Raw genomic sequence first — 27,920 nt, forward strand, 5'->3', positions numbered from 1 at the left:
CAGGGCCCCAACTGGCCTTTTTCCTGAAAGACAGTTGATGTGTTACAGTAGGAAAAGTGCAGCTGTAAATAATAAAGTTAATGATGTATCCTGGTAATAAGCATGTTGGCTCGCCACCTGTGCTTTTTCCTGCTGGGACAGATGAAATACCTGCTGAGAAAAAGGTATTAAAACTAATTATAATGAAAAGTATGTATTTATAAAGTAAACAAAAAAAGTAAAAAAAACAAACATGTTTCATTTTTTAGATTCTTCAAAGTAGCCGCCATTTAACTTAATGATAGCTTTGCACAATATTGGTTTTATCTTAACCAGCTTCATGAGGAAGTCATCGGGAGCGCTTTTACAAATTAACAGCTGTGACTTGTCAACAGTTGAGTTGAGTTGATGTCACTGAGGATGTGTGAGACCATGTTTCTTTGAGGGTGAACTGCTCCTTTAAAAGCTCCCTATGAAAACCTACTCCACACCACACACGATTTCTTTGATATATTTCAAGAACATGTTTTATTGATGACGCACCCAAACATCTATACTGTAGGAATACCTTCAGTGGGCTAGATTCTCTTATTTACATAACGCTTCCACAAAGTCATACAAATACTTGGTAGGTTTCATCATGTCAAAGTATAGATATAATACATTAAACAGAACACGGGATTTAAATGTTTTATAAAGCAATTATCACAACAAATCTACAAATGAAAATGGATAGAAAAGAAAGGACCAACCTTTAACTTAACTACTGCAAAACAAGTCCTACTTCAAAGTCTGTACAGGCGAGCTGAGTGTCCATGAAATAAGGAGGGGAAGCAGCTCTTCCATGTTTCTGTCTGTAAAGAGTTCAGATCAAGGCAGACTTCTTATGGAGTTGACAGTGACTCATTCAAAGGCAAGGATCAGATAAACCAAGCAGATTGTACAGCGAATCTTGTCCTTTTTTTTTTTGTTTGCTGCCTCAAACAAAGGAGAAGTGGGGGGACGCGAGGAAGACAGTTTTTTTAACCTCTCGTTTCTCGTGTGGTCGGGTCTCACTTGATGTGGACCAATTTCTCATCTGTTTTTAACCGTTTGCGTCGGGGCTGTATGAAGTCCTCCTCCGAGTCCTCCGTGTCGTCCTCCGCCTTCTCCTTTTCCTCCGTGGCTTCGGTTTCAGGCGTTTCTGGGAAGCTCTGCCCGGGAAACATCTCCAGCAGCTTCTCCTCAAAGTACAGACCCACCGCCTTCCCAGATATCGCCATCTCTGATCCCACCTGCCGGAGGAGGAAGAGGAAGAGGAGGAGGAGGAGGAGGAGGAGGAGGAGGAGGAAGGTGAAGTTATGATATGGAGGAAGTACCGCAGAGCAGGAGGGATGAATGGGTGGAAGCAGGGAGGATGAAGAGGACAATGAGGAGACAAATTAGATGTGGTTAAGACTCCTGGTGGCAGGCTGACCCCGACTCAACCTTGTTGTACAGAGCAGAGATATCCTGCCTCCCTGTCCCACTGTGGCTCCATGAAGCATTTCCACAATTCAGACACAAGTGGCAAAACTTCAGCCAGGCTGCTTTCAAAAGGAAATTTGAGTTTTAGACCCCTGATTGTGTTTTTTTCTGGCTGGTTATCTTGACTCTACTGGCACTAAATGACGCCACAGCCCAATTTACTGAAAATAAGATTTGAACAAGGTCCAGGAAACAAACCCTAAACCCAGGATTGTGATGTCAGAGTCAGGAGTTCTTGATCTTAAAAGCCTGAAGTCTGCACTGATGCCCATGTGAAGTAGAGCTATAATTTCAGGCCTCTCAGCTTCTCCTTCCACATCCATACACTGTCTCTCACATGTTTGCATGTCACACACACACACACACACACACACACAAACACACACACACACACACACACACACACACACAACACACACACACACAACACACACACACACAGTTGGCAGTTTATTAGGTACACCCTGCTAAAACTGACCCTCCCTTCACGATTGTTATATTGTATGATGTGTTGATTCAACTTTATGCTCAGTTTGGTTGCTGCAGTTCGTTGTGCTTTTGAATTATAGTGCATTATACTAACAGGTGTTTCTCAACATTTATATCAATGAGGATATACTAAATAACAAACATCTGTGTATAAAGCTCAGCAGCACAAACTACATCCTCCAAAATCATCATACAGGTCAATCAACACCTGTGAGGAAGATGTGCAATTGGCTGATTTTGCACCACACTGATTCGCTCCCGCTCCCTAAATTCACTCTCTGATTCTTGTTCCTGTCAAGCTCAAAACGTTTTTAATATGCATGAACAAGAGGGCCTCGCTGTAGATCAGCCTGTCAGGGTTTTTTTAACATCTCCTGCACAAATACTTCAGATTCTTTAGCTCCCGTCAGAGACAAAAAAGTCAAAATCTTCTTCTCTACCAAAGTTAAATGAAGAAATTAGGAATTGAAAAAGGACAGAAACCAGAGTTGAAACGGTAGAAGATTAAACATAGTGATTCCTGTGCCCCTCTTAAACATCTGATTTCCATTAAACAGTTGAAGCAAGGAGCTCTTATGCTTAACAGCTGATAGCTAATCAGAGCCGTAGTCCCAGACCTCTGTGATTGGTCAGCCAGCTGAAACCTCCCCAGTGAGATGTGAAGAATTTCAATATTTCTATAACGAGATGGTGGAGAGCTCGATGTTGACTCCTGCCCATCCTCAGCACTTTCTCCCTTTAGTGGATCCTTCTGTTTTCAGTGATTTTAGACGCAACGCTGAGCAGCCATTTTTTATCTACGACTTAAGAAAAAACACATTTCTTTGATGAGCAATAATTTTAACGTGGTGTTTGCTGCTGATGCAAAGTACTCCCTTTTATATCTCTCTTGACCTCAGCTCAACCTTTGACCCGGCGGACCAGTCGTCTGATTTTGACATTAGGGATGCATCTCTGGATTGGTTCATCTCATTTCAGTCTTCCTTCTCTACTGCGTGTGGAGATCCCACAGGTTCTATTCTCCGCCCCCATTTATTTACTATATAGATGCAAAGCTTATTTTAATTTTGCTGTGCTACCCTACTATTGATTTCCATTGATACACAGACAATATAGATTAGTTATGTCCAAATAAAGTCATCTATTACGTCCTGTCTTGATTAAATTAAGAACTGGACGTCCAATAATTTACAACTATCGTACAATTATGACATTTTAATCAAGATCAGGTCATTCCTATCATCTGCAGATCTGAAAAGGTCATCCATGTTTTTATCTCTTCCAGACTGGACTGTTGCAACGTCCTTTACTCTGGTGTCAGCAGGAAAAACGTCCAAAGACCTCAGCTGATAAAAAATGCCGCCGCCGGGGCGTCTAACATCACGTCACCACACCAATCCCCACTACGCCTCACCGCTCACCTGTGAGGTTTGAATTGATTTAAAGATTTTACTGCTCGTCTTTAAAGACTTAAATGGTCAGTCTTCTCTTTATAATTGTGATCTGCTAACTCTTCAGATATCAGTTAGAAAATCTCGTTATTATTGTTGGATACATTGTAGTACTGCAATAGATTTAGTTAGGTGTACCTAATAAACTGCCAATTGAGTGGATATTTACTTACACACACACACACACACACACACACCTATGTATATGAGTATATGTGAGAGGCCAAGAATTCATTGTGTTTTCTACACCCACTAATCCAATACTAAACACATCTTCATCATACGACTGCCGAAATCTGCTGCTCATGAATTCTCTCTCTCTCTCTCTCTCGCTAAGATGAAGGGTAAAAACACTTCTTGAAGCCTCAGTGGGACGGGACAGGACATCTGTGCTCCATTTGAAACGGCTTACCTGTGTATTAATCTGTTTCTCCTCATCATAAACCTGGATTATTCGAGACATCTAAAAAGGGGCAATAACATTACAACAAAGACAGTGAAGCAGCAGGGGGAAGAAAAGAGTTCACAGCACAGGCAGGTTAGATAATAACAGATAAGAAATCTGCTTTACGGCCTACTGTGCTCAAGCCTACGAGGCGTGTATCACCAGGTCATTACTGCACAAATTAACAGCAAGAGAAGGTCCATACAGTCACATGGGCTGTGGTTTATAAATCTATTTCACAATTTTCTGCAGCACATTTTCTACATCATCATCTCTGAGGTGGTGGATATTTATTTTTTGTTTCCTGTTTTACCACGTCGGGTCTTACAAGTCTGTCGTTGATGTTTCTTCACCACTTATGTGTAAAGAAACGTATTATTTAAGGTTATACATGTGTGTCCAGAATGTTTTTTTTTTTTTACAACTGATATAATCACAGGAATTAATTCACAGCACAAAATACCCCAGAATCTGGAGATGTAGTTGCTCAGATGTTTCAGACTATGTCCCCCATATATGACAACATCTGGACTGGACATGTTCGGATCAGGGCATTGTAAGATGTCATATCAAACAAATCTCCAGATATGATCCAGATTCTTACAAGAACCTAAAAAAGGAAATCTCCAGATTCTTGGGGTTTTGGGGCAGTTGCGACTTTCCGAAACTCTCCATCCTTATTTCTGATGCTTTGAAATCATTCTTAAATTTATGCAGCTGTGGTTCAAAGGCAGATTTTTATCTTTCAACAGGACAGATTTTCTTAGTTAATGCTCAACATTTTGTTGGCATCTTTCTCTAATGCTCAGTTATAGAAAACTGAGAGAACTGTGTTTATACAGTGTGCTGTGTGTGTGCAAGTATTGTCATTTAAAAATGTGTATGTATAGCTGATGCTGGCGCTTTGTGTTATAGAAAAACTATACTCTTTTTATTTATACAAATGCAACTTATTGTAATAAAAACTGCATCACAGGTTGTTCCTTTTTTTAAACCTGCTGTTCTGGAAGATCTAAGAATGAAAAGAACTTCAATTGCTCTTGAAAATCTACACTTTTATACGTGTTGCCATGAGTGTTAGCACCTGATTAATCACTTTAGCAATCACTCACCACTTACTGACTTACTACTTACTTTGAGGTGAGTAATCTCATTACATTACAGTGATGAAATGTCTTTCACTCTATTGTTTACTCATGCAACCTAAATTTAAAAACAAGAGGCGGGGACCCTGCTTGCTGTTAATTTTGGTGACATGACAACAACATATGTATAGTGAGGTCATCCTGTGAGGCTCAGCACCTTAATGATCTCTATTGGCCAATAGAAGTGATGTCTCTGTGTAGTCTGAGTTGTCAGTCCAGACACGGTTCACTTCTTGATTAAAATAGAGGCTCCCCCTTGTGGTTGTGAGGTGTAACTTGTGAACATATGCAGTGTACAAACTGTGTTCCAGCGTTAAACAGAGGGTACAAGCTATCACAAGCAATTTTAACTGATACCCACAACAGAGGCAACAAAAATAACAATACATCCATTTTACTTTAAAAAATAACATATTCAAAAGTGACCACAGCAATCCATTAAAAAAAACACAAAAAAACAAACAAACTCATTGTGATTTATCACTGCGATGACGACAGAGTTAACAGGGTTCAGACAGTGTTCCTGCAGCCAGTGTGAGGAGACGACAGCGGCGCCTGTACACTCCATCCTCCAACAGCCAGTGTTAGTAAGTGTACGAAACTACACACAATGCAGGTTGTAAGCACCACTTCCCACCTCCTTGTCCAAGGTAAGGCTGTGTCTTCATGTTAAGGTTAGACTAATATATTGGTTTGCCATCTCTGGCCTCATAATAACACCTAGCACTGAAATATAAATATTGTTTTATTTACTCATTGCATTGTTCACTTTTGTTTTTGTCAAAGAATTATCCATTTAAGTCCTAATATATCAGTCTTTTATCGTTTGAGCATGAAAAAGCTCAAATGATTCTTTAATTTTGAATATGCTGGTGTCTGTTTAAACTTCAACCCATACACCAGTCTAACCCTCGTCTGCATGCGCACACACACAAGCAGATGCCATTCCCTGAAGCAGGCACAAGACTCATGCTGCTCACCTCATTGTACTTTGCACAGTTTTTGAAGACCAGGCGAATGTCGGACACAAACTCCTGGGTGGACTGGTAATACTGGGAGCTCCGTAACTGCAGCTTCTTCTTCACCTTCTTCAGGTCCATTGGCTGCTTGATAATCTTGTAGTAATTGGGCACCTGGGTTAAACAAACAACATAACAAAGATCAGCTCCAAAGGCAGAGGAGCTGAGGTTCTGGTGCTTTTCAGGATTGTTTTTTTTTTTTTTTTTTTTTTTATATATGGTGCTACACATTTCTCACAGGTAGAAAAATAGATAAATGGATATTAAATCTGTCTTGGAGCTTCTCAAGACAGCTGGTAAACAGTTAGACCAAAATTTGCTGCAGCATACACAGTCCCTTCAAACAAAAGCATTTCAAGCTACAACATGCACTTAAACGTGCACAACAAAAAACTGATTGATCTTCCACTGAATGATTCTCCTGTCGAGTCTGTCAAAATCTCTTTGTTGTGGAGTATTGTTGTTTATTACAATACCGCAGGGGAGCATCATGATTTCATAGCTGTTGTGCAGCATAATATACACAGGAGAACATCAAAGTAATTCTGAGATACTGTGTAACGAGTGTGTAGTGGATGTGTACGCTGTGTTAGTCCATGAAATGCTTTTAAGACTGGGGCTCCTCCCACTCAGATATCAAACCTATACATCAGCGCAACAACCTTTGAGTAAATCACATAAACCACATGTCAAAAGAAAAAAATCTAAAATATCCCAAAAGGTTTTAGTTGTCTGTAGTGGGTGACAATCTGAACCCATCTGCCTAGCGGTAGCTTTAGCTCTTATACTTTTTGAGATCCTGAAATTATAATCAGCACTGTGAGGTGACCCTTAAATACATTTTTTGGCATCTTTGCCCTTATTCAGTAGCTTAAAAGTCAAGACAAAAAAAGAAGCGTGGGGAAGAGTAGGGAGGCAAGAAAAAAGTCCCCTAGGCTAACCGCAGGCCACAGGCACACACGCCGACACAGCAACTGTTACTGTTTTGTTATAAATAGCCACATGTCCATTGAGTCTATCCTTTCAACCCTCTGGAGACTCATTAATCAACATGATGATGATTGTCAGGTACCTCATTTACCGGCATGCAAGCTTCTATGAAATTAGTTAATCAAAAACACATTTTTAAGATAGTTTATAAGAAAAATTACCTACCAAGAGCAAACTAATCAATTATTAATCAGAGGAAAAAATGATAAATTATGCAATAAAATAAAACAAGAAAAAAATATGCTGCTGCAAGTTTTTTTTTTCAGTGCATTTCAAAATTGTTCTGGTTCTTACAAAAAGTATAAAATATTCCAAGTAACCAAGCATTACAGTTGGTTCCACAATAAATGAATCAGGCATTTATTCTTGCTTTGAGATTCCAACCATGTCTCCCTCAATCACAAAGATTACAGAGGAAGGGAAAAATAAAATCTAAGAAGGAACAATGAAGCTTTGCAACCATTTGATCAAGAATCAGGAATCAAGATCAGGAACGAGGAAGCGAGTGAGCATCAGGTAGCGAAAACTGAACAGTGCTCAAGTATCTGTATATTTGTGTGTGTGTGTGTGTGTGTGTGTGTGTGTGTGTGATTAAGAGCCACTTACAGAGCTAGGAACCGCTTCCCTAAAGCCCACACTGAGCTCGTGACAGAAGATGTACAGCAGGAGGCGTTCACATCTCTGCACAGAGAGGGAGGGAGAGAATTAGCTTCATCGTAATGATCACAGACCGTACTCTTAGAGGTGATGCGCTGGTGGATGTACTGACCCTTTGGTCCTCTGGGTTCATGTTCTGCTCTCCTTTAGTTTTCCTGCCGTCGTCACAGTATTCTATCTCTGGGCTTGATAGACTGCGGCAAAAAGTGCAGAGGAAGTCTCCCCTGTGATGAAAAAGAAAAATCACACAGAGGACATGATGTTAGCCTTTAACTAACATTGTCAATTAACAGCAGCCGAGGTCAAATGTTTCGAGAACGTTGAGAACATTCAGAATATTCTGCAGTGATGTATTTAGACTGACACATCTTTTTACTAGTAGAGGGTCTCTTATTAGATCAATGTTCAAAACATGTTCTGGTTTTACTGTTGCTCCTGAGCCTTTTTTCTTTTTCTGTTCTCTTTTTTAAATGTGTGGTTCTGCTTGTGTGCATTTGTCTGTTTCAGTTTCCCTAAATGTTGCTGTTCCTAACACCTAGATGTGTGTGTCAGCAGTACTTACTTAGGGAAGATTTTTATGGTGGGCACATGGCATTTCATGTGAAACACTTTGGGACAGCGGTCGCAGCACAGCAGGTCACCACCGTTGATACACACAGCGCACCAGTCCTCGTTGGGGTCATCCTCTTTCCCGCCAGGGTTTCCTGTTCCAGCAGGTGGCGCGCTCTGTTTGGCCTCTGTCCCTTTCTCTAAGCTTCCATTAGTGAGCGGAGGGCCCGTCGTGCCGCCGCTGCTCTCGGTGGACGACGAGGTAGTGGAGGTCATTGTGGTAGCAGAAGAAGATGACATGGCTGCACTGGAGCCATTTAGTCCAGAACAAGGCGTCTCAGACTGTGGTTCTGTTTTAATGCGCTCCCCCAGGGCCTTGAGTGCATCTTGGCCTACGACCCCTAATGTAGGGAGGGGGCTGTTCTCAGGACTGCTCATCTGGGGAAAAATATACACATAAACATCAGAACATTTTCCAATGGACAACCCAACACAACACATTGAACACTCATCGCCCAGGAGTACTCAGGAGTCATTTCTACATTATTAATTGAGTACTAAGCAACGGGTCGGACTTGGATCACACCCATCTTCAGACTTGGCCTCATTTTGATCTCAACTACACACCTGTAAAAGTTCCATGACTGTATCTTGCACAGTTGTGATTCTATCGCTGTGACAAAATCTGTCCACAGACAGACAGACAGACATATAAACACCTGCCGAAATACCTGTTGCAGTAGGTGCCTCTAGGCTCATATTTTTCCAATGACGACACAGCACACACACACACGCTGGTAATAACTGTGAGTTAAAACTTGTTTCACTGTTTCATCAGTCCTCGCTCATATCGTCTTTTATCCACTTTCAGTTTTGGTCAAACTACATTTCACCACCGTCCACACGTTTTCCATCTTCCACGTGACATTTCCAATTTTCTCTGTTACTTATATATTAATGTACAAATTAATGTGCAAATCTACAGTAAGTGTGTCCAAGGAAAAGATTGATGGTTTCAGTCTGAATCATCATACACAAGTCATTCATGCACAGTGCAGAGTGAAAAAAGTTAAATGCACATTTGCCACAGTCTACATGTAGTGTCTGTAGTGAGAAGGACCCTGTGGTTCTGGCCCTTTCTGCCATTGTTATCAGGCCGATGTTTTTAGGCATATCTTATTTTATATTTGGGCATTTGTCTGTTTTTGGGTAAGATCATGAATAACTGAACACTTCTGTCCACACTGTCATCATATTTAGTTCAGTTTGCACTTGCTGTCGTTCTGTTACCACACTTGCCATAATGTTCAATGTTAGCTATTAGAGGGAGACTCCCTGTGACAGGGTGAGCCGTATCATGACGTACGCTGAACACAAGCACAATGTAGTTCAGATAACAAGCTGCCAACAGGTACAGCAGATCAGTGCAGTATGATGTCATCACATTCCCAAACCCTACGGCTCGTTTTAAACCGATGGATGAGGAAGAGTATTCGTACCATGCAGGCACTCCTCCCGGCGTCTTTGTCGCGCTCCGTCTTCAGAGAAGAAGCTGGACAGCTGTAGCTATCCTCCGTACCCGGCTCCTGCTTCACCCTCACCTGCTCCACCGCAGCTCCACTTCCTGGCCCCGCCCTCCCCGCAGAGCTGCAGCTTAAACAGACACAAAAGCAAATCACAGAGAACATTACTGCAGTTGTTTAAACTCATTAACATCAAACCAATTAGGTACTAATTACAACTCTTCTCATTTATTTGAGTGAGACTGCAGTGACTTCACTCACATATGTTGAGCAAAATGCACCAGCGAGGCATCAAGTGTAAAACTTTGCCTCCTTTGAACTTGGACCGACACGGCAGAATCAAAACATATCTGATTTTTGAATGAGCACATTTACTTGCAATCAAACTGCATATTGCAATGTGCTAGGCCATGACCTTTAACCTCTATTCCAGTCCAGGCACAGTTCCAGTATTAAGGTGAAAATAACCACCAAGGTGTTCAAATGAAACCAGTAACCACTGTAGAAGTTCAGAATTAAAATTGAATGAACAATACAAAAAACTTTAATTTAATCCCATCACTACCACGATGAGCTGTTTATGTCTGTCACATGCAGCTCCATTTGTCAGACAGGTGACAAATTAAAAGTTCGGTTAATGTATTAAATCAGTTAACTTGGACTCTGCTGTGTTAATATTTTCTATAAACTTTAACAGGGTGTTTTGCTACTAGGATACCTCCTTATCTTCTTACCTGCCTCTGCTGCCCGTGCTGGACGTGCTGGAAGGCCGCGCTGGCGTGTGGGCGTTGGACAGACCTGTGGACGGAGATGAGAACAGATGATACAGCAGCAGTGATCATTTCTTTTCTCTTGGTGAACATAAACATGTACACAGCATCTAGAAAAGAGACAGAATATGATGCAGATATTGGCAACATTGATGATAGTATATATAATATTTGTATCATTATATAACATTATAATCTTATATTTATTTTAATGCTTTTGTGGCTAACCCAGTGTATTATCCTTCAGATTTAATGATCAGGCAGTGTTTTAGAGTCAATGACTGAATGAAGCTCTGTTACATGTGAATGCGAGTCCCTCTCCCTGGACGTGTGTGCGTACCTGACGATCCAGGAGAGTGTGTGGACAGTCCAGGTGACGGGTTCATGTCTACTGAGCCGAGCTGATGCTGCGTGCTGGCTGTGATGTAGCGAGACAGGAGGTGTCCGAGGTTGCTGGAACCTGCGTCCTCCAGCTGGTGATGCCAGAGAAGCACAGTGATGAGGAAAATATCAACAGCGGCTCAAGTTAGTAAAACGACAGAGTACAAATATTGTGCAGTTTTATTCATTCTTCTTATAACACCAGGACTATTTATTGTGATATTTCTAACTATTAGAATTATTGCTAATTATAAATGTCTAACTTTCATGGCAGGTGACGCACCTGAATGGGCGGGATCTCAGGTAGGCAGGGCAGGTTCTCAGGATTGGTAACGGAGGGGATGAGCTCGATGGGACCTATGATGGGGCTGGCGGGGCCGCGGTGAGCGTGAGCACCGGCCATACTGGCACTGGTGGGACTCGTGGGGTTGGCGTTGTGGAGGGACGCCACTGGGAAAGGGCCTGCGTGCCCCGGGTTGGAATGCTGCACAGAGAGAAAAAGACAGAGAGAGAGACAGAGAGAGAGAGAGAGAGGGATGTAGAAAGAGAGGACCACAGGAAGGAGGGAAGGAAGGACAGAGAAAGAAAAGGGAAAGGAAGAAAGGAGGGAAGACAGGAACAATGACGCAGGTCACTCACTCAGTTTTAAAAAAATTTATTCTTTGTTGTGAAAACAACATGGTTGCATGATCATGCATTTGGGTGATGACACATGCTGCACAAGACACACAAATGACAAAGTAGGAAAAAGGTGCCAAACCCCTGATTGTAGTAAGAAACGAAACCTTTGGTGGCTCATCTCAGATTCTATAGACATCTGGACACAAAGAAAAAGGGGCTGGATATAGTGGAGGTGTCTCTTACCTAGTCTTACATGCAGGCAGTGAATTTACATTTTCATACTGTACACATCACTCGAGAAAATGACCAGCTTCATATGTATAGATACACTAGTGAGGCAGTTTTAGGCTGGGCTGCATGAGGAAACAGAACATCCACGCCACTCTCAGAAAACTCATATGAACCAGGTCCCTTAAACTAACAGCAGCTTGTGAATGGAAGTTCAGTATTTAATGAAGCCATTAAATTAAAACTATATTTCAACTAACGTTTGTGTGCCCAAAATTGAAATTACAAAAACATACTTTCCATATTCATGTTTAAAAATGCACCAATCAAAATGAAAAAAATACTTCGAGGTCAAATAGTTTTCAGTGCGCCCCCGAGTATAACCAAATACTGAATAAAATCGACTATGCTTTTATTTTGGCGCTCAATATTCCAACCTTGAAAATGAACATGTAAACTGGACGTTTTGCATTTTAGTATTGTGTTAAAACATGAGCTCAGAGACAGCAGTTTGAACAAAGGCAGCGTTCTCTCAGGCTTGTTTTGAAAACCGTCACAATCACACATCAAAACTAGTGCGCTAACATCAAATATCCCTCCTCCACTGCAGGAATGTAATGTTTAGTTATCCACCCACATATGGGACGCGTTCCATGAACTGTATGACCTGAGATATCTGGCTCTGTAGCTGTTAAATCCTCCACTATGTTCACCAGCTAGTCACTAACTGTGTCTGTCTGCAGTCACATGCTGAGCAGAGCAGGGAGTACATTTTTTCTCTGAGAACGACTACCTGCTGAGGCTGAACACGGTGTAATTGGACCGCTGAGGGACCCGGGACTGTAAAGTTGTGGTCTGAACGGCTGACAAATGAGCTGAAACTTGCTATAAAGCTCCATGAAGCCGAGGGGAGTACGGGGGACTATAAGAGACCCCCTCTGACATTGGCACATTTTTATCATAAATATGTCAATTAAATTTAAGTTCCTTAAGTTCCTGTAATGGAAAAGGACTATAACCAGCAGAAATCGACCAGAGGACACGATTAACCTGCTCAGTTTTCAAGCCGAGGTCAACATGTCTGCGAAGGTGAAGGGAATGTGGGCAAAAAAAAAAAAAGGTTGGCCTTTCTTAGGGATCATTCGTGTCTGGCTGAATTACATTTAATGCAAATGAAATATAGTCCATAGTCCATTCCATGTTCAATTTCATTGCAATTATAGTAGGGTTACACTCTGAGGCAACGTGAAATATAGTCAGTGGAGTTTTCAATTGACTTTGGTCTGTAATGCATTTTTAAGCATTCAAATTTAAATTGGGTCATTGCATACAAACTCACCTCCCAGGTCATGTCATGGACTTTCTTGAAATTATTCATGTGAGAACTTCTATTAAATTCATGGGGACTTCACAAATTCCTGTAGCTCTACTTCAAATACTTTTTTAGTTATAAAGTTTTGACGTTTTCCCTCCGAGCTAAATTTCATCACTTTTGCGATTCTTTGTATTTGAAGCTTCACCGGTTGTTTATTTTTCATTGGATTGGGTTGAAATTTTTTAATGTACTTCAAAGAAATCCAAGGATAATTTACAACATATACTCAGGTAAATAGTTGTTTCTGAACTGTAATCTACAGTAATCAAATTAATCAAAATAAATCAATTTTTTTACCCAACATCTTAAATTAAAAAATAATAATTAATACCTCCGCTAGATTTCCCTTTTTTGCAACCAACTTTGATTTCTGTGGAGTATTAATCATTAATGATGAAATTTAGCTCAGGGCCAAACTTAAAAAATTAATAACTAAAACATACTTGTTGTAGGAATTTACAAGGTCCCATGAATTTAATAGAAGTTTTTAAAACAACTTTTTCTTCCAGAAAATCAACGACATGAAGCAGAAGAAGTTCTAAATTCTGGATGAGTTGGCATCGACTGACCTGACTAAATTTTTCTATTTATATCATGCACACACAAATAGAATCATTTTGCCTCAATGATCTTATATTAATATTGAAAGTCCAGATGGACAGCAGTGCCACCGCGTTTTTAAGCATATACACAACATCTTTTGATAAGGATCCCTTGGATTAAGAATAAACTGGTTAGTGCTCTCTGGTGGACTATGTAAGCAATATCTGACATTTCTGTGCTGCTGTCTCGTTACGTATCAACTGACATATGCACTTATACAGAATACAGTGGAAAGAAAGAGTATGAGAACCCAAAGTGTTTTTTGTTTTTTTAATGAGTCAGAGTCGCTCTAACCCACAACTCCAGTCTGGTTTCATTGACTGGACTCAAGGTTTGTTGACTCTTGACTCCACTTATCTTTTGTTAATGCCATTAGCCGAGGGCTTCATATACTTTTACCAACCAACTCTGTGAATGTTTTAATTAGGTTTTCAGTATGCGTTTGTTCATAACTGTGACTTGGATGAAGATCTGACCACATTTACTTTTTCTTACCACTGTATCTGTGATGAGTTAAAATCAGCCAAACAATCATATTCCACACAAACTGAGCTGAAGAATCAAAAACCACAATCTCATCCACAAACATAGATAAAGAATCTCTGGAGCCTGCCTGTCCCTGACTAATGGACCAGCCACGTCCTGTGTATCTATACAGCAACTGGAACTCACATTTTGGGTTAAACAACCTTTTTAACACATTTGTGCAGTTTCAGTTCATCCAACATTTACAGCAACGAATGTGTTGGACACACACACACACACACACACACACACACACACACACACACACACACACACACACACACACACACACACACACACACACACACACACACACACACACACACACACACACACACACACACACACACACACACACACACACACACACACACACACACACACACACACACACACACACACACACACACACAACCATCCCTTGTAAACCAGTCACAATGTGCTGTAAAATATAGTAATCCATACAGTGAAACCAGAGCGGTTGTACTGACCTGTCTCTGTAGCTGAGGCTGCATCATGGGGGGATACTGCTGTCCGTTAAGTCTCGGCTGGGCCGTGGCTATTCGGCCTTGAGGTGGACCCGGTAGACGCATGTGGTGGGAGGAGGGGTACATTGGCGGACCTGGCCCACCGTTCATACCCCCAGGCCCTCTTGGTAGCTGCTGCATACTGATGAGCCTGGGAGGCTGCTCAACACCATAAGACAACAACATTGTGTGGAAATCAGATCTCTGGATAAAGACAACCATGGTCATGTAAACATGGGACCACAATATATAGTTCTATTTATTGATTCGTCAAAATAAAAGATAAGTTGAGGAATTGAATTACCAAATCATCATGATTCTCAAGAGCAGTGATTTGTTTAACAGCCTGGAGATTTTGGGACTTTTGACTGTTGGTTGGATAATTTAAGTTATAAGTAATCATGTTGGTTTCCCCATATAAAATAATTAAAAAAAGAAGAGAGAGAGGGAGAGGATTAATCTAAAACTGTATGCTTTAAAAAATAATTTACAGCACTGACCTTCCTACTGAGACTGAGAAATGATTTATACATTGCAAGATGGACAAAATGGATAATATATGGATATGTATTCACTGCGCCCCGTCCCCCAGCCCCCACCTTCCCCAGGAAATGTTGAGTGTCACACACTTCATTCCCCACATTCTGGTGAATTTTTATGAACCAGTTTGTGCCATTTCTGCATCAATTTATGGTGGTAATGTTTATGTAAAGTGAAATACAAAATTAATTCACCAACAGCTAAAAAATATAATGGAATTTAATGCAGTTAGACTCTGAAATTCAAATGTCCCACGTGGTCAACAATTCACATGCTGCTGTTCTTTTCAGCTAATGCTGGATTAGCTTGTCTCCTGCTAGCCATCTTTCACAGAGAGGCAACATTACCTTATGATTAGTTAGCAACTAGAAAACAACAACTTCTAAAAGTAAACATTACTTAGTGGATCCTCTATGGTTATCAACCTGTCACTGCTGACTGAGATCACAACACTGTCTGTGTCTATATGTGTGTGTGTGTGTTATAGCTGTTTTTATTGAGTGGGGGACAAATGCACATATTCTAAATATAACCCAAACTTTATGTCTATGGTTGGACTCTACCGTTAAAAAATTCAAAAAAACAAAAAACAAAGCCCATTTAAAACCACCAGTGATATTCCGGATCTTCCTTCGATATCTAAACATACATCTGCACCAAGTGTGTGTTCATCGTGGATTAAGTGATGGGAAGTCTGTCACCAAATCCTCTCACTGCTCCCTTATTAATAATTCTAATCTTGAATCAACAGACCTCCATCTGCTAACACTCTCAGAGGTCTGGAGAAAATCTCATCCAAAACTAAATGAACAGACAAATAATAAAAAAAAAATAAATAAAAATATTTGGAAAACAAAAGCTTTGGAGATTTAAATTAGGTTGGTAATAATTGGTAATAATAAAAAATATCTATATTATTATTACTGATATTGTGTGTTGCGCTAAGATCATATTTGAAGTAAGCTTCTAATAACTTGAGGAGTCAGTCAGAGGTGCTGTGATTGCTGACTGATTCCCATACCTGCTGCTGAACCAGAGGTGGGCCGGCCTGCCTGGCGTGCTGCTGGGACATTTGGGAGGCGATGCGCATCTGTTGCTGGATCTGCTGCTGGTGCTGCTGCTGGTGCTGCTGCTGCTGCTTCTGCTGTGCGTAGGCTGCCTGCTGCATGTGCTGCAGTCGGAGCTGGGCCAGGTTGATCTGTCCTGGGTGTTTGCCGGGATGACCCTGGCCCGGTGAAATAGGCGGTCCTCCCACCATCACATTGGGCGGCTGTGCAGCTGGAGGTGGTTTCTCAATTACCAAATTACCTACAGTTGGAAGAAGACAGTTGTAGGTAAGCACATGCTATAGACAGGTGTGAAATATCCCTTTATTTTATTCAGACATGCACATTAATCAAATGTTTATTGTTTAATTTTCCAACTGTTAATGGCCATTATACAGTAAATTAAGACTTCATCTGGTCAGACAGATGGTGAGAATGTTCTCAGACATAATCTTGATTAGAACAAGTTAATAAAAGATCATATTTAATACAGAGAAATATCAACTGACGAGTACTGAAAAAACAGGTCTCTCTCACCTAGATTCACCACATTTTTGGCCCAGAAGGTGGGGTCACAGAAGAAGCGCACCACTCCGTTGGCCTGGGGCGCTGGCTCCAGTCTAGCCTTGAAGAGCTGGCGAAGCTGGAACAGGATCTACAAACACACACAAACACACAAATGTTCTTCGATGAGTAAGCTTGGCTATGGCGGCGCAACAAAAAGCCCATTTGTCAACATGCCCTTTAGAAAACATTATTCCACAATCCCACAATTAAGTTCTCAGTTATCTCATTTGCTGACTGTCTTGTGGTAAGTAGTGAAATCCACGTGACAGAGGCATCCCTTGTCTGAGGAAAAAAAAACAAACAAAAAAAATCTCTGGCTTGGGCCAGCAGTTTACTCCAAACAAAATGAATTCTCAGACTGCTGCTCGGTACAGACTTACATGTTGGAAACAGACAGAACCTCCATCATTCCCCAAAACAAGAATCAAACACTAAAACAAGGATGAATCCCAAATGGTGTGCGTCTTCGGTGGCACACCAGTGATGTTGTGTGTCTGTAAAATTCAGTTTTTGTTCTCAGTGCGCTGCCGGTTTAAGTCTCTCAAACTGATGAACATGTGGAGCGTGTGAGAAACATACCAGCCTCTTGCTGTAGAGCAGCGCTGTGCTGCTGCCAGTAGTGATGGCCCAGTGGCAGAAGTTGAGCACATGGTGGATCTGCTGGGCCAGCTGGTGGTATCCTTATGCTGAGCCACAAGCCTCATACTGCGCTCTTTGGTCACACTCTGGACAGAGAGGGAGATTATTTGGGTAAAGAGACCGCTACTGAAGCTAAATGTCTAGACAAGCTATAAGAAAATGTTTGCATATGCATGGAGATGGATTAGATGATTAGATGAAAATGTAATGATCCCAGTCGGGGATTTGGGTTATTGCAGCAGTCGATATAGATTGCAGCCAAGTCGGGAGTCAGTCAAGTAAACAACATAATATCAACTGCTTTTAGTGAGACGTGAAGGAAAGAAAATAGAAAAAAAAATCACAGCAAGTGGTTGAAAAGTAGCAGGCAAAAGAAATGAGGAAATGAATGAAGATTAATTAAATTTATAGTGTCTAAAGGCATACTTAGTAAACAGAATTAAATTTATAGTGTCTAAAGGCATACTTAGTAAACAGAATCCATCACAATATCTCTATAAATCATACAATTAAAATAAATGGAAAGGTGTTAATAAACAACATGACAAATGTGTTGTGGGATGATTCATCATAAATATATATATATATATAAACTCTTTGTCAACCATATACTCTATTTTCAGATGTGTAATTCAGTGATAACAACATTAACGTCACAAGTCCAGTTCATAAGTGTCAGTGCAGCTACAGTGAGTCAACAGGCTGAACTCTTAGAAATGTACCAATTATCTTTTTGAAGTGACGTAGCATGACGTGATGAGGCGCTCTCATTAATACTGTCTTACCTCCAGCTGCTGCAACAGGGACTTGCCCTTCTTGTTGATCTCATTTATGAGAGTAAATACTGCAATTTTGATTTCGTGCTCCACCTTCCTGTGTGTTTCATTCAGCTCTTTTAACCTGGATGAAAAAAACAAAAAAAACAAAACATAATTCATCGTTCAAAACTGAGACTATGGCCACCAATTACAACATCGACCGCATCCGTCAGCCCATTCACACGCACTGGAGAGAAACTCGTACCTGCTTTGCACCTGAGAGACAGAGTAATGGACGTAGTTTTTCTTTTCCTGTAGCTTGGCCATGCTGGTCTCAATGATGCCTTTCTGGTTCTGGAAAGCCTCCTCCAGGAACTGGTACCTGAGAGCAGAGGGGTCATCGACACCTTTCCATAAACTGAATAACAACAATTTGACAAATTATGTTTCACAAAAATCTTTAAGAGAGGGTCAAAAAATAAGAGGTTTCTAAGGGAAAACGTCATTGACAACTGGGGAAATGCACATTTCATTCATCAATACTAGAGAATCATGCAGGAATGCAACTGCTGTTTCTTGCTGTCAAATGTTGAAGATTTATATGAGTCTGTGAGTGGGCAATTTTTCCTTTGCTTTACAGTGGGAAAATTCATGTTCAGCCATCACTGTTTTCATCTACCAGTGGCTTTGTCTGTAAAACAACACAAGTTTCCTGCTGGAGCACAAAGTAAACCAGCTGACAACTTCAGTTGGCTCACTGCTTTCCTGATGTGACGTAACTGTCTGACAAGCACAGCACAAAGACGTGATCCAGACTCATTTTCTTGGATTTACTTTACTGGAATTAAGATTTTTTTGGTTTTATTATTATTCTATTGTTGGATTTTCATCTTTATTGACCTTATTTTTGTGTTTTGTAGTTTGTAACTGATCGATTTTCTGTTCAATTATTGTACATGACACTGAAATACCACAGGGGTTTGCGGGATGTGTCTCTCTTTGGATTTCCTCTCAATGTACTGAAATGAGCTGAACTCAATGGCTGCCTGCAGGGTAGGCAATTAATCAAAACCTTATGGTATGCTGTGGGGAATGGTCAGCAGTGACATGAAACATATGCAAACAGTAGTTAATGGCTTAAAACAAGCAATAATAGACAAATCTAAATTAATGAACATGACTACTGGTACAAAATATTGACAACTGGCAGAACCATATCAGTTAAAGAAGCTGGAAGACAAGAGACTGACAGTCCATTAGTCATAAAACAGATGTGTGCATGCTCAGTTACCTGTGTTCCTTGTGCTCCAGCAGCTGACAGTCCCTGCAAGTCAACGTGTCACAGGTCTCACAGTAAAGCTTCAGTGGCTCCTGCTTGTGGATGGGACAGAAAACAGGCCTCTGTCCAGACGCACCAACAGACTCTGTAGACACACAGGAGAAAAGACACCACTGATGCTCAGTGAGAGAGAGAGAAATAAGTACAGAGGCCAAGTACCCATGGAGACTGGTAAGAGAACAAAAGAAAAACAGAAATAACAAGCAACAAAAAAAGTTGTGTCAGTTGTTACGTATGTCAAATCCACTTTAAACTTGCAAGCGGACAGAAAAACGAGACAGAAAAAGCCCCAGAAAACCTGGGAAGAGCTTGTATGGTCTCCCCAGCTAGAAGTACCATCCAAGCAACCAAGGCTCTGCAGCAGTGTTACCATGGCAACAGCCCTATCAGCAGCACCACATTCACAATGCTTCAGCTACAGTTTGTCCTGTTCAGGCTTTCTGCAGTTTTTTTTTTTTGCTTCGGTAAATATTGGTCTGTCCTTCGCTCTGAGGGTCAGCCATCTTACCGGAGGCGGCGTCGGCGTCGGCGTCCTCCTTTGTGCGAATCTTGTGGTCCTTGGTGATTTTGACCCTCTGGTGGGCCTCCACGCAGGTCTTACACAGCCATTCCCCACACTCCACACAAAAGCCTATGGTTCCCGCGTTGTCCTCACAACTTGTGCACACCTTGAGAAGATAACACCAATGAGCACCTTAAAGAATCTGGGTAGGATCAGAAGTCTATGCAAAGTCTGTCCAGTATCTGCAGAGGTGCTGAATGATACAGCTCCTACGCCTGGTGCTAAGATCATCAGTAGATATTGCCTTGATATTGACACAGTACTTTGCTTCACATTGAGACGATATATAACATTTCCAGCCTGAAAAAAGATGTACGACATTTAGCGTGGTCATGCTACACAAACTCTGAGAGCAACACTTAAAAGCACTTGCACTTTGTGAATGAGTATTATTTGTTTTGACAAATATGGGGTCAAGATAAAATGATCATTTGAAAAGTGTGGTCTCATAGTGGCACTTAATAAATGGCTATGGGTTCTTTATAAATCAACTGAATTGGTTCTGAGCAATGGGTCCAGATGCACAGTGAGGTTTGATTCGTGGCAACAGAGGAAAACCACTGAAACCAAACAAAAACAGGCTTGTTCCTCCTGGCAGCACAAACGTGTATTTAAAATGTCACACCGTCCAGTGTGAAGAGTGGAAGTAACAAAAATCAACTGATGAAAATGGAGAAGATGAAAATGCATGCAAATTGAAAAATGGAGCAGTAAAAATGGACTTGAAATGAAAAATGGAGTGATAAATTATCGAGCCATTTGATTAATTAAAACCCGATTTAATTAAAAACAGTCAGAGGACAGAGCCATGTTTCATCATTTTCCCTGGCTTACAGTCATCATTCACAACCTAACATTACCCATTTATCATTTCAGGAGAGTGGCCTCAAGGCTGGAGGTAACAAAAAATAACTGGTGAAAACAGAGGTGATGAAAAAGCTTAGGAATCAATACTGGAAAAATAGTGTCAAATGATTTGATAAACTTGATCTGACGTTTTATTTGACAACAGTGTTGCTCTGTTAATTGACTGGGCTGTGTTCCTTTTCTACTGTGTGCCATTCATCATTCACACCAAAATGACATCACTCACACCAAGCAATGTTTTCTTACTTCCATCCTGAATGTCAATCTAAGACCACGCCTCATGGTCTGTGGCCACGAACCAACAAAAACACGTATGACTGCAGGTGGCCGCGAACACTCAGCCTTTACAGAGGTATAATGTAAGAATTATGATCCTATGTAAATGAACAACTGCTCTTCTGTACATATATTTCAACTTATTTTAACAGCTCCCTTTGCAGGTGGAAATTGTGGACATGTTTATCTTATATTATATAATATTTTTTAACATTGAAAAACAATATTTCTTCAATATCTCCAGTAGGGCTGCTCGATTATGGCAAAAATAATAATAACAGCGATTATGTTGATCAATATTGAGATCACCATTATTTAACAGGATTACTCATTGACTTTGGAAACACCACGCATTTATTGAACTTTAAAAAGCATTGTGTCTGTGTAGTTTTTCCAGTTATACACGATATAAGTGAAAAAAGCTGCAAACTGCTCAAGATAACACACTGCTACATTAGTAACTAAATGTAACCAGGAAGTGGACGTGGGGATGGTGTTGAAATTTGTTGCAAAACAAAATACAGCACAATAATAACTTTATCTCATGTATCTTTTAATTTTCATAATCATTTGAAGAAAAAGCGTAGCTGAAATAAAACTAGATTAGATTATCGGCCAGCCCTCATGTCCAGGCCTGAGATTATTTTAGTAACACCCTAAAGACAGGCTAGTGAACCTGGTCTGGCTATTTTTAGTTGCATAGAAGTTAAGTTTACAAACCTCTAAAAATCAGTGGATAAACTTTTTCAACAAGAATTGGGAGAGCAGAAAAAGATGAGAATAATATATGAATGAAACAGACTAATTTTAAACTAATTTAATGTCTTGGTGAGAATCCTGCTTGAAGCATCTAATCAATAAACAGATTAGCGCTCTGGGACTGAACCAGTGCTTGTGGCAGCGTGGTAAGAAAAAAAATGGCAGACCATTTCCATATTTTCTGGCCTCGCCCTTAATTTAAAATTCTAATTTCAATCAGCCAAGACCCAAGCAAACCTGTGGCACAGGATGAACATCTTGTAAAATACACTTTGCAGTTAACAAGACAGTCATTACACAAAAATGGCTTCAGGTTTTCCCTCCCACCAAAGATGACTAGACAACAATCATTAATTACTGGTTAAAGAGCACGTCCTCAAACCGACATAAGCAATATGTGCCTGTGTGATATGTAATACACTAACTGTGTCATATTAGAGGTGCTCCCACTCTATCATCTTTTAAATCTAAACTGAAAATATTCCTTTCTTGTAGTCTGGTTTGGACTTTACTTTACCTCAAATTTTATTCCTACTTTTTAATAGTTTTAATATACACACCTTTTTAATGATTGGTTGTTGATCTTCATTATATTATTTTCCTAATGGTTTTTAATTCATACATATCAGTTATGGGTTTGTTTAATGTTTAGTTTTTGTGGTTGCAACTTTCCTAACATCTCTGTGCAGCACATTGTGCTACCACCTGGAATGAAATGTGCTGTAAAAAATAAAGTTTCACTCGCTTTGTGTCATCACTTATGGGTAAAACAGTGGCCTTATAGGAACAGTCTGTCTTTCAATGTCTTCCTACATGCTTGGCTTAAAAGTATCAATAATAAAACCATGGAATGGTTTTGTAGAGAAGTGAGTGTATGATCTGATTCTTGTTTTTTTTATTTGTTCTGGACTAAATGGACTTGGTGCTTATCTAGATAACGCTGCCCTGAATCATGAACAAATAAGACTTGACCTTGTCTTCACCTTATCAGAAATTAAATATCACAACTTATGCAAAGACCCCTCCAATCATTAGAGGAGAAGCTACAAGACTTGATGTGAATATATGCTTATGCATGTTGCCAAGAGCCCAATCGTTGGAGGCTTACCTGTGCAGACTTTTCATCAGACGTGCTGGTGGCCTCTGTGGTATCTTTGACAAAGTAGTTGTCAATGATGTCGCTCTGTTTGTAGTCCTGGTGGCACACTGAACAGCGCATAACATTTACTAAAGACAGAAGAGACAGAACACACGGGGGGGTACGAGTTAAATGAGGTGCAAAGGTCAAACACTGGGCAACAAATCCAATGTTCAGTGACATTTCATTGGTGACTGGTCTTTCAAGGAACATGGAAACAAGATGTCACCATCAAGAACGAGCCCATATGTAGACTAATACCAATGTTCCCCTAACTCTCAGCTGAGAACTGCCCTTTTTAAGATGAATAAAAGGCCTTCAGTGAGACTTTTCAGGTTATTTCAATAATTTCTTTTTAGGTAAATTCCTGTTGTTATTAAAAATTCTTGGCGCCATGGGACACCCGCTGCCGATTCGTGGGGGCTAATTGATTTAGCCACCGTCATTCCTGGCATTTTTATTAGATTATTAACTCCCATGGCCAAACAGCGAGGACCGTTTCACTTAATCACTTCAGTTGGATTCGTTAATGGAATTAGCTGAATTACCGCTATAATCATATACACCACAGCAAATAATTAAATCAGCTCATTAACTTTGCCGTTTATTTTCATAAAGTCTAATATGAAGCACAAGATTAAACTTCACATAAATGTTTAATTCAGCAAAATATGTTGCCCCTCCTGTAAATCATAAACCCATAAAACCCCCCACCCCATCCCCCTCTCCAGCCAGCAGAGGTAAAAACCGGTTCAAGCCGGTTTGAGGCGGTCTACACTGACTTGAGCAGCACACAGCCGGTTTGTGTAAGCTCCAGCTGCATGGATCCCGAGTGATTGGTTGTGAAAGCAGCTGGACTGGGACTGTGCTGAGGAACCCACACCACCCCAAAACAGACACACACACACACACATACATAAACAAATGAACCACACAGCTGTCACTTTGAACCCCCCTCCTCCCTCTTTGAACACTCACACAATTAAAACTGTATTTTAACCATGATTAGGGTTTTGTTTTCCTCTTTTCAAATCGGGCTATTGCTTGGCCAAATATTAACCTCGTCGTTATGCAGGTGTCAGTTGCCGCTGGTACAGGTGATAGACCAGAGATTAACCAGAATTTAAACTTGGACCAAACTATGACCAAATCTTGCTGAAATACAAAAAAGAGAATTTCTTACAGAAGTGGTAAATATCATTACATCTCAACCATGCTCGGTGTTAGTGTTCACGTTCACTTAATTACATAATGGGCACAACAAACAAGATTCGGAGATTTGGCTTCAATAAACGCCTAAATATATTTAAATCATAAAATGAACTGGCAATTTTGGTGCAGCAGAAGATAATTAGCATCTTAGTCATATTTAATTATCTTCACACATTTTACCCAACAAAGTAATGAGTAAGGTTATGAAAAAAAAGGACTAGTCATCAAGAATCAGATCAGATAAAGCATCTTCCTCCCCTGACAGCTACATCTGGATATTGTAACGTCTATATCATATAAGAAGTTAAACATCAACACATTACAAGCTGCTACCAGCTATTACAGCAGACTTTACAAATAGGACACAGAAAGTGGAGGATGAATTCATTAATGAATTTGTCAGTCCAGGTAGGAGAGAATGAAGTTATTTCAGTGGCATTGTTTATGAACTCAGCATTCTCAACTGGCTTTTACAGTTCCTCATTTAATGGTCAAGCCTTCAGAAATAATTATGTACTATAACTGTCTATCATTCAAAAGCTAAGCTTATCATTAAACAGCCTTCTTTCGACCAGGGTTTAACGCTGTCAATCAGTAGCCTGATGAAGTGTTGTGACAGGGGCATGGATGATAGAACTTTCAATCCTTTATGGGAATCAATGATACACGTCTAGTTACTATTAAACCACCTTTTGTAGGACTTAAGTGTTGAGCTAAATCTATAATTCTCTGAGATGGTAAGACTTTCACAAACTGAGGAAAGCAGTCTGGAAAGAATGGGCCTGATGCTGTGGAGGTCATTATTACATTAACTGAGCGGGAGAGATTGAAGACCCCCACCTTCCAAAACTCCAGTATGAGTCTGTCAGCAATTGTGGCCAAAGAAACATTTAAAGGGAAAATATTTTCCTCTTTCAATGTCAAACTGCAGGGCTGAGTCAGATCATATTAACCACATCATCTACAAAAGGTAAATAGAAAAACCCAACTAAAACATAATATATTCCAGTTTTACCCCAGAAGCAATCCTTTGTTATGACGGGCAGTTCTGTAAATACAATTCAGACCATGTGACACTGAATTGCTCCTAAGACCAGTACTAATGCGATTCCTGAGCCTTCAGACCATGTGATATTAAACCTCTCCACTGAGAACGAGACCAATAAAATTATGTCAAGCTTTGTGGCAGGTACTGTGAGGACGTAAAACTACACACATACCTAAATACTGGATAATAAAGTGTAACATGAGATGTCATCATGAGACACTTGTAGGAGTCCCTCTGTTGAACCTGAAATACGACACTTATTTCGTGTAGACTGCCACCACTCAGATCAGTTTTCCAAAGGATGTTGTGGTTACATTTTCTGGCACTGCAGTAAAATTATTCATGTGTAGTGGTTCACATAAACATGAAATGAGTCCAAACACCTGGCTGCATGTCATCAGTGGAGCTTTTGCCAGGTATCTGACAATCCATCTTTCCAAAACTGTATTCACACCTCAGAGTGTACTTGGCAGATGGTGTGATGTGTGCATCCTTTAAAAGCAGCGAGGCAGCAAAAGACATGTTTGGGTATCCACTTACACTGCGTTGTAATATATTCTGACTTTCATTAACTAAAAAAAAACAACAACTGTAGACCTTAACTTAGAATTATGACTTCCATGCCCCAGAGTTATGACTTTTACTAGTAATTTCATTGCTATGAAATTGGGATATCTGGATTTTATACTTACAAGAAAAGACCTTCTAATTACAAGAAAACATCTTGTGATTTTGAGATACAGATATCATAATTTGGAAGAAAGAAAAAAATGAGACAGCGATATCCCCCAGTTGTATTTTGATCCAATCATTTAGATAACACTTCAGCGTGTAAATATCTATAACATGCAGTTAATATGTTAATATGACATTTGGATATCAAGTAATCTAGTAGTTTCTATCTACTGTTAATGTTGAATTTCCTACTATTACTGGTTGCTACAGAATATGCAGTGGTGCATCATCGGTTTGACTAGTACACTTGACTAGTGTTTAATCATCATCCATTCATGTTTATGTCATCTAATTGATAAGCTACTAATGTGTTATGTGTCACTATAAAATAAAAATAGAGTGAGTGATGACTACATGTCTTCTGGTAAGGGAGAATATGTAGCTTAATCCTGGGCGAGACTGTTATGGCAGAAGCCACTGGAAATCTGTCAAATGAATACAGCCTTGGTATTGACCACGGCAACTGAGTGAAATCGGTTGCACCATCGTTTATTCGGCATGGAGTTCCCGAACAGTCCTTTCTCCAATCAAAACTCACCCGATCGTTTTGGTGCATGTTACTCGCTGTCTTTATCTGTTATGGTGGAAGACGTGGTAATCCGCTGGACCAATGACAGGCTACCACAACAGACCAGCTACCTTCCTCTGTGCAGTGCAACAGAAACACGGCTCCCTTGTCGGTTAGCATCAACGTATTGAGGTGTAAAGACTCAGATCAACCTCCCAAGCTGTCCTAACGTTATCTCAGTTCCCACCAGAACTCAATCAATCAAGTTCAATGTTTAACTCTTGCCCGAACACAGCAATTCATCATAACTAACATCAGATAACAGGGCAGAGTTCTTGTTCACAGGTAGATCCAGATTTTCACTCGTAAAAAAAAAAAACAAAAAAAAAACCAACAACTCACCTATGTGTGTGTCAGTTTGCCCGTGTGGCCCAGGGACCTGTACGCTTATTTGTCTATCCGGTTGCGGGATACATTTCAGGCAAAAAGAGTGCAGACAAGGCAGAAGTTTTGGTTCACAGTCTCGGCTCTGAAGACTTTGTTTACACACTGCGCACGTATCCAGCAAATTAATGGGAGTGGATACCGGCGTGGCCGCTGGAGCCGAAGGAGGGGGAGACATTTCAGTAGTGAGTCCGCCAACAGGAGCATCCCCAGCGGTCAGGGTTTCAGCTGTCGGTGGCTCTGCATTGGAAGTGCTAGTCCCAGCCGGGCTGACGGCGTTGCTAGCGCTACCGTTGGCTTCCCCTCCCGCGGTAGCAGCTCCGCCGCTGCTAACGTCCCCTCCGTCGGTGGTGGGTGTCGGTGCCTCGTTAGTGTTCTCATGTGAGTCTGTTTCTTCGCCACCCTTTGTATTCGCTTCTACGACCATTAAAGCATTTTCCACTTTAGTCTCTGGTTGTTCGTTATCTTGTGCTGAAGGCACTGAGTCCGGATTAGTAGACGGTTTCATATCCTCCTCGTCTTTGTTGTCCGCCATCTTCCTTCCTCTTTGAACCGCTGCACGTCCTGCGTAACTTCTCGAACCAGGACTACGTAGCATTACGGCGTGACGTAGTGGAGGACGCGACTTTGTTTAATTGCTTGTTTGCTTACATTAAGTTGGCGGTTTGTTAGGTACAGCTAGCTAGCTATGATAATAAT

At 40.6% G+C, this 27,920-nt stretch overlaps 1 protein-coding gene across 1 annotated transcript; it reads right to left on the reverse strand.

Annotated features, from left to right (window-relative positions):
- Positions 1-479: 479 nt before the first annotated feature.
- Positions 480-27,786, reverse strand: trim33 (tripartite motif containing 33). Its single transcript, XM_056385254.1, is given in 22 exon segments — positions 480-1,253; positions 3,838-3,888; positions 5,996-6,148; positions 7,631-7,705; positions 7,794-7,905; positions 8,244-8,668; positions 9,730-9,883; positions 10,488-10,551; positions 10,864-10,996; positions 11,188-11,388; positions 11,665-11,721; positions 14,748-14,942; positions 16,345-16,631; positions 16,907-17,024; positions 17,516-17,613; positions 17,616-17,661; positions 18,361-18,475; positions 18,599-18,715; positions 19,625-19,757; positions 20,181-20,340; positions 23,245-23,363; positions 27,180-27,786. Coding segments are annotated over 22 exon segments (3,612 nt in total). The 5' UTR covers positions 27,757-27,786; the 3' UTR covers positions 480-1,031.
- Between the last annotated feature and the right edge of the window lie 134 nt (positions 27,787-27,920).

The sequence above is a fragment of the Seriola aureovittata genome, chromosome 9 (assembly GCF_021018895.1).
Source record: "Seriola aureovittata isolate HTS-2021-v1 ecotype China chromosome 9, ASM2101889v1, whole genome shotgun sequence".
Classification (NCBI taxonomy): domain Eukaryota; kingdom Metazoa; phylum Chordata; class Actinopteri; order Carangiformes; family Carangidae; genus Seriola; species Seriola aureovittata.